This window comes from Corvus moneduloides, chromosome 2 (genome assembly GCF_009650955.1).
Source record: "Corvus moneduloides isolate bCorMon1 chromosome 2, bCorMon1.pri, whole genome shotgun sequence".
Classification (NCBI taxonomy): domain Eukaryota; kingdom Metazoa; phylum Chordata; class Aves; order Passeriformes; family Corvidae; genus Corvus; species Corvus moneduloides.
This window is the reverse complement of record NC_045477.1, coordinates 27,349,338-27,361,423: the sequence shown is the minus strand read 5'-3', so window position 1 is coordinate 27,361,423 and position 12,086 is coordinate 27,349,338. Positions and strand designations below refer to the sequence as shown.

General features: G+C 36.7%; 1 protein-coding gene across 2 annotated transcripts in view; it reads right to left on the bottom strand.

Moving 5' to 3' along the window:
• Positions 1–12,086, bottom strand: part of DCBLD2 (discoidin, CUB and LCCL domain containing 2) — a 40,455-nt gene that overhangs the window by 14,543 nt on the left and 13,826 nt on the right. For both annotated transcript variants that reach the window (XM_032098633.1, XM_032098631.1), the window contains exons 2-6: positions 8,773–9,000; positions 5,259–5,396; positions 4,021–4,072; positions 2,598–2,670; positions 254–387 (exon numbers count right to left, since the gene is read on the bottom strand). In XM_032098633.1, the coding sequence (XP_031954524.1) occupies positions 254–387; positions 2,598–2,670; positions 4,021–4,072; positions 5,259–5,396; positions 8,773–9,000 (625 nt within the window). The remainder of the gene's footprint in view (positions 1–253; positions 388–2,597; positions 2,671–4,020; positions 4,073–5,258; positions 5,397–8,772; positions 9,001–12,086) is intronic.

The following is a 12,086-nucleotide window of genomic DNA, read 5'->3' as shown; positions in this document are numbered from 1 at the left end:
CTGGTTTTCCACAGACCAGGAGGAATTTATGGCCAAGATGGTAAAAACTCCTTGCAGAATTAGGAAAATGATAATTTCTGGTCTAGAGATTAAAGATACTTGGTAAAACAATTAAACCACAGCAAAAGTGTGAGAAACTTAGCGAAGAGAACCTGTTCAGGGAACATGGAGCTGCACTAGCTGAAATTAATCCCTCAGTGAGACACTACCTCTAAGGTGCTAAAGATAAGGAAATCATAGAAAGGACACTTACACTTCTGAGGTGACATTGTTAGCCAAGGAACCTTCATAGTATGGAATGCCCTTGCTGATTACAACATTAATTTGACCACCCAGAGTATTTGACACGACGCCTGCGTGAACACCAGCCATACAAAGTGATGATGACTTGAAGAAGGGAGGGAAAGAAAAATTTAATACTACTAAGTAAATAAATTAAACACTACAACACATATTGTAAATGTTACACTGTCCAATTACATGTTACTGTTACATTAAAAGACTCTTCTTAGTTAACTGTTACCTTGGTTATTTAGAAACCATTCACCTTTATTTAATATTGAATTTATGAAAAAACATAAAAAGAAGGCCCTACATTTCACTGTGTCCTTGCCCAGATGTATTTGGAATGTAACTGTTGTAATCAAATAACCTCAAACCAACACCAAGGTGAATCAGTCTGAAGAAGCCAGACAGCCAGGCTCAGCCTGTAACAAATTATGTTAGACAACAGAAGTTGAAGATGTAAATACATAGACAACCTTTTAATAGAAAGCACATTGAAAGTATGTTTGTTTATTTTCTCAAAATTAAGGGGTGATGCACTGCAGATTTTGTAGCTTTTTGCCAAGCGGCTGTATTTTTTAATCTTAAATTGGGGTTAAACATGGTTTAACCATCCAGCACTCTCATCCATATAAAGCCATGGTAATGCATACAACTCATCCTAAACAAGTCAATTACCTATGTTGTACAAGGCAGTGAAGATCAGTGATAAAAAATGTTTTTGCATAGTATCATGTTCTTGCCTTCTCTCCCTGGGTGACAGAATCTACTAACAAATGTCACAGTGACACTTCCCTGGCTTGCAGGCTGCCTGTGCCACAGTGAGTGGGACTCATGACACCAAGTCCTTCAGGCTTGCACAGAGTAAGCTCACATCCAGCAGGTCTGGGATCCTCTTTCCATTCAAGCAAGAGTACAGGATTCTGCAGGAGATGCAGCTCTCACCTCCCCACTCACCAGATGTCAGCAATGAGAGCTCCGAGCTCTCAAGGACTGTGGACATTAGGGTCACACAGGAAAGAGTCAAGATTTTGGGTATTTTTTAAAGCAGCAACCAGTTCCTGTACATTTGAAAGAGATGCATGAGAAACCTCTACCTGAAACTTGGTCTAAAGTGCTGGACAATTTCATTTCTTTCCACACAGCCTGACTTCTGGGAAATTCTCTGCCTTTTCTGACTGATAAAGTATACAAAAAGAAAGTCACAAGGCATTTATTTCCTTAAGTTTCCTTTTCCTCCATAGAAAACAATTATTTCAGATTTTGGCAAAAAAACTCCCAACAAGCAGAACTCCCACAGATGCTGCAAATTTGTGAGGCAGAGAATCAATTTCATCTTGTTACCAGCTACAAAAATGACCTTGCAGCCATTTAGTGAGGACTCACTGTGGACCAGGACATATAACACAGTTACACTGTGGTGACATTTTTACATGGAGGTGATTGTTTAAGCAAGTAGCCTTGGATTTACAAACATTTGGGAAAGAAAACCAGACAGACACATTTCAAGTTCATATTTAATACTAAAATCTTTGATTACTAACATTTTTACATTGTCTTTCCTCTGTGCTCGATCTAAGGGCTTATCAAAAGAGTATTTTAAGATAAAAAGCAGAGATTTCATGTAATTTTTAGTAGAGTGCTAGCAAAATTATAATCACTTAAAAATAAACAAAGTGAACATCCTCCCATCCTATGGCAAGCTCATTAATTGACCTGCAAAGGCTTACATTAGAAAAATCCTGTATAGGGTTTTGCAGTGTTTTAAGTAAATAGTACATTATTAAAGATGCTCATTACCAATTTATAGAACTACTGTTACAGTATTAACTTTGTTGTGCAAATTATTTTATAGCTGCTGAGCATAAACAATATTTCATCTCTCAAGCGTAACAAAAATTAAGATAGCCACTGAGACACTGCTGAGAGAGGCATTACAGTGTCAAAAACAAGAGGACATCATTGAAAGAACTGGTTCTTTCATTATAAATCTCACTTTTCTAACCTGAGAAAACCAACAAAAACAAAACAGGAAGTAGAAAAACCACCTAACCTTTTGATTGATCCACCCTTGTCTGCAGGCCTTACAAAAATATTTAAGACTCCACTACACCACTCCTTGGAGATGTTACCATCTGAAGCACCTGTCATTTAGCACCAGTGCTCAAAAATGAGTACCATATTATTCACTTTCAGGAGGTACAAATCCCAGCATACAGGAAGTACAACCAATGCCAACAACTAAAACTGACTTGTATTATCCACCACGTGTTTTACCAAAACTCCCTTGAGCCTGTGGTGTTTTTACTTACATCTCTGTATCCATGAGGAATAGTGCCTGAAATACCAGCAAAAGGAATCACACATCCAGCTGGACAATACTTACTGAAAGAGAACGAAATATCAAGTCAGGATATGCGTGCACCTACAAGTCTCCTACTGTTATAGAACAGTTACTATGTTTTGGATTTACAACACTCTGCTATTCATGTATCACCATGTAATGATACCTTCTAATGGAAGGCCTATCAAACCAGACCAAAAATACTCACAAGTACGCAACAGCAGAACAGACCTTTGAAAATGTTTTAAGTTTCAGCTGAAAGTACAGTCCCAATCTCAATATAATGAATTAATAAAGCTGGCATTTTATAATATAAATACCACATGGCTCCTGTAAATTCAAAGTCATATAAGTAACAATATTAATGAATTTTATTTTATGAACTAGAGACCTGCATATCTATTTGTTTTGCATCCTTAAATAAAACATCTGAAAAGTAATGTTATTTTGTAACAGCTTTTGGCAATGCTTTAATAATAAAAATCTGGCCAAATTACCACTAGCTCATGAAAAGCAAGAGGCAAGACACCAGCACCTCTGGAGCAAGCCTGTGTTCATGTTCCAGGGCCATTTCATACTGCACACATGAAAATTATTACATCTTCAAGAGCTAAAAGTAAAGTGGAGTAAACTCATTAACATTTTCACCACAGTTCACCAACAGCTGAAGCAACGTTGTAGGTTCCATGAAAACAGTGGGATTCAGAGACTTCGTCACATGTTAAGGCCAGAACCTACAGTTACAGCCCTATTTTGGAACCTAAGAAAATGAAGGAGAAATGCAAAGGTTGTACTTTGGAATGTTTCATGATGCCATGGCTTAAGTTCTCCAAAAAGTAAGCTTAGATACTCCACAACAGTCTGTAGCTTTAAACACTGTCTTTGCTTTAGATGGAAATGGAGAAGGAGAAAACAGGGAAATGACACATTTCCCCCATCAGAATGTACAGCATTCTGTGTCTCCACAGAACCTCATTAATGAGCATCAAACTGTGAAATGGGTTTGCAATTTCTAACACATTCCATTATTTAGTGCTCCTTAGGTAACTGTAATGTGAATTTCAGTAATTAAGTTGTGTACCTGCTGTAATATGTTTACAAAAGCAATATTCTTTCTATGGAAATGAGATATTAGCTCCTATGTGTTAGTGCAAATTAACGAGGTTCTACTGTATACTGCATGTATATAACACAAATGGGAAAGACAGGAAGAGGAAGGAGGAGTGCAAATATCCAAATTCTTCAGCTCTAACTCTAATTAGTTTGTGTCTCAAATTCTCTGGATGGCCAATTTTCAAGCTGCATCAGATATAAGTAACAAAGCCAAGTAGAAACACTAAAATTACTTCATTAAAGAGACTGAGAAGGAAACAGGTAAAAATCAGTCTTACTTGAATTCTGGTTCGGAAAAGTGACTTGCATAGTCTAAACAGGTAATTAAGTCTGGAAAGAAAAAATGTTAGGTCAAGAGGATGACAAAAAGACAACAAGCTTGAGTATGCTTTTTAAAGTGCAGGAAAACATACATTTGAGCCTCTGAGGCTTAACCAAAAGTCTCAGAATGAAAAGAAAAAAAATCCTACTGTATTTTCTTGCAACAGATTTTGTATTACAGTAGAACCTTGCTAATTTGTCTGAGTAACTGGGAAATCTACCGAGAATATGACAAAAGGAAAGGTTACATACTACAAAAATTCATTTTCTGTGCAGCTTAATTTTAATTTATAGCTATACTTCAGAGTAAATCAGAGGCAGAAACATATGCTCTTTTCACAAAATTAAATTAATAAGCTAAAGAGGCCTGTGTTTCCAGCATTTAATGGTTCTGCAGCGCTGAACCCAAGCACCACAGTGAACAAATGTTAGAATGCCATGTTATTGGCATTCATGACTGATAACACAAATTTCATGTTTGTGTCTGCTGTGTATCAACACATACAGTCCAAAATAAAGAAAGGAAAGCATCAAAACCCCTACAAAATTAAAAACTGAAACTCTTTATCTGCTCTTTTTAGAATAACTTCCAGATAGGATTTTTGCCTTCTGAAGCAGTTGCTGGCACTCCTTCACTTCCTTGCAGACCACATATATCACTCACCTTTACAATGAGTGGGAGGAGATGCAAAACAAATACAGCAACCTCTTTCAGAGGCTTAAAGTAATCAAAACCATGTAAAAAACCAAGAAAAAGACAAAAAACTAGTCAGCAAATTATGTAATAAAAGAGCTGAGGGAGTAGAGGATACTGCTACTGAAATAAAAATTTCCATGAGGTTAGTCTGTGTAACACATAAACAGTTTGATAAGAAAACTTGTTAGCTATCTGCCACCTTGACTACTGCCTGAAAAAAATGCATTTTGTCCTGAATCTGAAGCAGTTCTTTCATTTATAAGACAACTGACATTTTTCCTCTGCTATGCAAGGCAAGCTTTGATACCATTTCTTTAAAATTACAGCAACTTTTAGGTAGCTGGCAGTCTAATTTTCTACACAGAAGTATCATGAAAAGTATATTAAATTTTTAGAAGTTATTTTTGAGAATGTGAGAGTAAATTATTTAGTTCTGTGTTTCTACTAGATAGCTCTAATTTTGCCAGCGAAGAAAAATTACTAAATAATTATAAATACCTGATTTGTCAGTGGTTGAATAAGCTGCAAGAAATCCACGTCCAGAAGTGTGAATTCCACTCATGAACTGTACTGTGACTTCATTACTTTTTGAAATAATTAAACCATCCATTTGAAATCCAAAACCACAGTATTTTCCTGTGAAGAGAAGAAGGAGAACAAATATTGACTTAAAACAACATGTGTAATAAGCATCTTATTCAATTTTGAGCATCTTATTTCATCTGCAACATAGGCTCACATTAGTTCTGGTGTATATTCAAAAGCAAATACATGAGCATGACACTAAATAATGTGCTTAGTGACCATTTAAAGCACATGGCAGACTGTGAGTTCCACATTAGTTTTGTCACTGTCATCAGGTCTCCCACACCCCAACACTTGCAGATAAATGTGACCTTATCCCATTCACCTCTAGCCATGCGTAACCTCCACAGTCAGCGCTTCAAAGAACATGAGGAATCTCTCAAGGAAAAGGATCAAGTTAGGACAATGAGAAGCATCTACAGAAGCAAATGAGAAAAAAGCCCTCCTTTCCCCTCAGCTGCTGGAGCACTCCTTCCTCATAGACTCTTTCATGGTTTCTGTCAAGTACTTCCCTTAATTCTGGACAACAGCAAGCACAACTCACTGCATTTCAGCAGTATCATACATGTACCATATCACAGGTGAGCACCATTAATACACATTACCAGTTAGTTCTCTTTCTGTTTTGTCACACCTAAAAAAATCCAACAGAAGTTCTGTACCTGGGTACTTCTCTTGCCATACAAAATGAACAAGTAACACAATTTCAGCTGCTGCGGTCTGCAGATGTTGATAGTATTTACCCTACAAAGTTCTACAACTGCTACCAAATCACATTCATGGATGAATGGCTGTTACACAGACCCCAGTCAATGGGGAATTCTCCAGTCCTACTAACTAGAAACTTTAGAAAAGGTACTGAGCAGTTAATTAACTTGTTAAGAAAATAATAATCTTCCGTTCTACAGGCTACCTTGATCATTTGATATCGTAAAAACCATCTGTAACCCTATTTAAGATTCTGCAGTAGATAATCAAAGTGGATAATCACCAGCAGTAAATGACACTGCCTCTGTTTTAGCTAATCGCTCCATTTGCTTTCCTTGTAATAAGTATGTTATCATATTGTAAAATAGCAGAAAAAGAGGCAAGACTCCTTCCTCAAATAAAGGCAAATTACAATACCAAAGTAAAGGCAGTGGAGTAGCATCGTCCTGCAGGAATAGCTCTTAACAAATATAATACAAAATAAATAGAATATGTCAATTTCCTTTAAAAAGTGATCTGCACTCCCAAACACCAACAAAACAATGTTAAAAAATTTTAGAAGTTAAAATACAAATTCCTATCATTATTCAGAGCTTTCCAGATGTTACTTATTCAGGTAGGTTTTTTTTTAACAAAGCAAGGGTATCTTCTAATAAAACCCAGAAAACAGATTTTACAATACTTAAATGCAATTTATATTATACCAACACAACCTTTTCTTTTCCCTTTTTAAAGTTTTGTTTCCAGCCACTGGATCTTGTTACGTGATTGACCATCATGACCATCCTCTCAAAACACCATTTATCCCCTTCTTCAGGCAAACACACAGTGCAAGCCATTTAAATCTAGCCTGGATAAACTCTCCAGTGCTGCTTGCACCATGGACATATGGCCTTTGACAAACTGTAGAGTGATGCACCTTATGATTCACAGCAAGACATACTTTTGAGACTATAAATCATTTTTCTACCTCTTCCCTGGCCTCCTGCCCGATTTTTGTCAATCTTTGAAAAAGCAAGCACCAGGAATGGACAAAGCATGACTGCAGTAACACCTCTGTCACCTGTATGTGCAGAAGATGTAATATTGCTCTTCTGTCTGTATGACTGAAGGACCCCGCGTGCTTTTGTACAGCAACATTACAGCAGGAGAGGGAACTCCCATGTCTTAAATAAGTACATCTGCCTGCAGATGCACAGTGATTGGACTGTAATGAAATCTAATAAAAAACTCCTCTAGATCTTACTTATACTAGAGACAAACCTAACACTGAGCATTTGAAGCTTCTTTTGATTTCTTAATAAATACTCAACAGGCTTGGAATAAGCACTAGCCTTCAAAAGCTTCATTAGAAACCCTCTCTGTTTATCAATGAACCAGTAACAATTTATTTTTTAATCGAACCCAGCCAACCTTCTAAGTCAATTTAGGTTAAAAAAGGTTATGACTGAATTTCAGATTTTATTTAAAACAAGTATTTTAATGTTAGACCATGTCAGTAGTCTTGAATGGAAAAACTCAGGATAAATCCAGATTTCTCCCAAGAAAATTCAAGTCACTGTTTAATCTCTCCAGTGTCTGTTGCTTCAAACACGAAAAAAACCCCAAACCCTGTATGATCTGTATTTGCCCATTGTTAACATCACTTGTTTGTCCTGTGATTTAATTTATTAAGAGCAGGAACAACACACACATAGTGCCTTGACATACTGTGCTGCTACACCAGCAGGCCACAGCTGAAAAGCAAGAGAAACAAATGAAGCAGGCATTTACTCGAACCCATGAAGTCCCTTGTAAAAGTGAGTAATAGACTTATCAGAACTTGACGTTCCTTGCCATTTAAGGCATTCAGTGTTTCCTATTTTAGACCAAGTCTGGCTCAGCAGCTCCAAGCACATACTCATTTTCACACACACTTACCTAGGTAACAGTTGGAAAAGAGGTTAACAAAGCTAACAGTCCACTAGCCTCTTTAGAAAAAGACTCACTTTAGCGGGATCAGCAGTTTGAATTGCACAAAACAGTCTCAGTGAGTAAATCTCTCTTTCTCTCTCTCCAAATTAAAGCTTCAGGAAAGAAAATAAAGTTAATCTGCATAATAACAACTAATTTTAGAGAAGGAAGAATGACAACTCATTTTGAGTTTTATGCAAAGTAACCACAAGAGCCTTAACACTCCTACATATACCTTGATGTAGATGATAACATCACACTGCTATATGAAAAAAACCCCACTGACTTCTAATCATCAAATTCTCCTGAAGAGAACAAAATCTAAGAACATTATCAGAAGATGGAGGATATTTGCACTACACACCTGAAGCCTGACAGCCTTTAACACCACCAAGATGAACAGCTAAAGTCAGAGTGAATCCATATAAAAAGAAAGGCATTTCAGGTAAGATATGTATCTATATATAGCTATAGATATAGATACATATATATACATACGTCTTTCTTTAAAAATGAAGATGCTTCTAGTTTTACAGTTCCCTCTCCACTGCTTACAAGAACTTTGCAAGCTACTGGGAAACGTCAGAGAAAAAACCCCTACATTGCAGTAGAGCTTCCTTTGAGAATCTCAAGAATGAAAGATTATTACAGGATCTGTGTTGCGTTTAGCACACAGTTGTTGTCAAAAAGTAACAAAAGTACCAACAGTACACCCGAGTTCTATACAAGACAACAGTTCTCAAATAGTGATAATTAAAGCTCCTACCTATCTCTGTCCTGTTGGGGCCAATGCCATTATGAACTCTTAGGTAACTGGAATGACAGGAATCTGAGTCATCAATATCAAAATCACCAAACTTGAGCTGAACTCGCTGCCCAGGCTTCACACGGATTTCCCATTCGCAAACGGTGCTGTTGGGAGAGGTCTGGGGGTAGTTTATGGAGGCCAGGGTCCCACTCTCAGGGCCCAGCACAGTGTGTCCACATCCATCACCTAGGAAAGAAGAAAAAGAAATCAGCTCCCATGTTCATCTTCAAAGCCTCACGTGACACCACACCAACCATGGTGCAAGAAAACAGGCAAATGACACAGCAATGGTGAGAAAAAACCATCTAACTAATGTTTTTTGCTTAGCTTATCATCAGAGAGGGCTGCTACAGCTTCCTCAGTGAGATGGAAATTTACCCGTAATGGCTTAAAAAATGGCATGGACAGTACAGGAAGTGTCCCTGCTACTTTATATTCCCTCAACACCACAGTACAGAAGGAAACATGCTGAAAAGGACAGAGAAACCTGACAGTAAAACAAGAGCACATTGGTTTTACTGCATTACTGTACTGACAACATAATGAAAAAGAAGTAGAAAGCCAATGGACAGCAAATAAAATGCAGCAACTTAAATACAGCTCTGACATTACCAAACTGCTAATATGTTGCTTCCTGCTGCACCACTATTTAAATGCTGCAACTCACATACTCGATTTTTTGGAATTTGCACAACAAATGAAATCCTAACTCCAGCCTGGAGCCTTCTACCTAACATTTGAGTATTAATTTTAAACAGCTGTAACAGTACTAAAACCAATTTGTTTAACAAATGGAAAACAAGGCCACAAATTGTATATTGTCAATATAAAATTATAAAGAGCAAACGGATAAATTCAATTACTCAACATCTACACATGTTTCTCCCCCAGTATGCAGCACAAAAAGTGTAAGAATTTCTGTGCTGGTTTAGAAGGGTGAATGTTCTCAGAGTAACGTTCACAATGATCACCATGATTTGTATTGACAGAAGTTTGTTTTGACAGCTAGAAGTGTTTCATATTATACAACAATATGTGCAGTTTCTCTACTAAATACGAAAAGGTAAGCCAAGCTTTAGGTACAAAAATTGTACACATATTGAAGAATTTTAAGTACATTTCAAAATGCTTAAATGTATTACATGTTAGACTGAGTGGATAAGTAAGTCTAATGCACTGAAGTGATGTGGAACAAAACCCCTGTGATTAATTTAACCAGGTCTGATTAATCTGTTGGCAAACACACCTAATTTCTGCTAACAAAAACTAGTCTCCTTGTAATTTGAGCACATTGAAGGATAGCTGCATGTTTTAAAAGCTAAAGTGCTGTTGGTATACACAGAATCATAAACAGATGCAGGTGTAAACTGCAGCTTTCTACCTTGCTAGCAGTCTTGAATGAAAATGATACATCTTCGGAAAAGTTAACTGCAATATCTGCTTAGTAAGATCAAAACTTTTATTTCTAAAGCTGTTGTTCAGCCATGTTTTTATTACTGTGATTTGCTTTAAAACACTTTGCTCTATCCCATGCCAAATATTATTTCCTTTTGGGGGATAGCTGATAAAATTACTCTTGTAAGTTAGGGTTTTTCTAACATGAAACACCATTGTCCAACATTACAAAGAGGTAACTTAAACCGCATGCTGTACGTATCATTGTAATCCTGGTTTCTTTCAAAAGGCATGTTATAAACCTAAGAAAAGTGAAAGTTTTATCATGCAGAACCTGTATGGCCTTGGTTTATTAGCCACTAAGCATTCAAATGTCAGATTCCTGATTAGTCTTAACATGTTACACTCAACAATAAAAGATTCCTTTTCTAGTAAAATGGCTTTTCACAAGCAAGTACTCACACACACTACAAAATGCATGGAATTTATTATATTAACAACAACAAAAACAACAAATATATTCATGGTGAATATATTTGGGGTTAGAATTTTAAAACTCTTTATATTGCAGACATAAAAATAATTATCAACACAAGCAGCAGTCAGTTTTAAGTTATGTCCTAAACAAAAGCAACGAGCCATTAACCAATTCTGTGTTTTTCCTACTCCATGGTAAACAACTGCTTATTAACTCATAGATTGAAAATACTCTGCAGAAACACTGACACAGGGGCCTTTTGAACATGAAATCATAGTAGCTTTCACCTGTGTGGGCAGATACACTGTTCTGAGTGCATTTTATGGAAAATAAAAATGCTTGCATGAACTACAATGCTCAGAAGTTAATTATTTCTCATTTCTATAGGGCTGTTATTGCAATGCAGTAACCACACAAATACTATTTCTTAAAACCAGGAATACCAATAATGCACATGATTCTGTATCTTTGATTCTTCCCCACATTCTTCCATCTCAAGCCTATACTGCTGGAAATCGAAGGAGAGCTTGGGTCTCCTCTTTGACCCAAAATGTGAATTTCTCCAGTTAAAAGTAGAAAAGATCATTCCTAACATTCATTTAAACACTTCTCTCCACTAGATTGCTGTTTAGCTGTCTCAAGCATCAAACAATACCTGCACTGTGCTTGCATGATGAACAAACACGGCACAGCTTTCTGATGGGAGAAGCAAAAGAACTCCAAAACAACTAAACACATTCAGGTGATAAAATACAAATAAAATGTTTTCAGTTTTTAAAAAACATTGGGCTTTTTCTTTTAAAGACACATCACTAAAAAATGACAACATTACCCCCTGTAGTTTGGAACAATGTCTTGTTTCCCATGGCTAGAGAAAAAAACTTTCTAATTTTCCTCACACAGTTTAACAGAAATGCCAGTCTCAAACCTCCCTTTTATTATACGCTTTCTTGAAAACTTGAGAGGAAAAGTACTCCTCTACTCTTATTAAAGAACCTGCTGTCAAATCATACTAGAAAGGTAGGGAAAGGAAAAAACAGTTGTGCTGAACTGCAGCATCTTACTATAAAGTCAATTTTTAAAAGTAGCTCGTTCTGAATGGACATATTAGATCTTTTTATTGTATTTCACTTAGGTTAGTGATAACAGAAATGCCAGACACTTCATGCCTGAAGAATTTGAAGGTTACCATGGCATATGCAGTCTGCTAAGGGCAGCAGCATCACTCATGAGCTGTTTGGAAAATTTTCAAAATCACAATTCCAGTGAAACTCGCAGAACAACGAAACCACGTTCTGTTGTATTGGTACTATAAAAGGGCAGTTCTTGAGCCTCTCCATGAAACGTGGTGCTTCATCATTTCTGCCAGGCTTATTTAAACACCAGTGATGAACTCCAG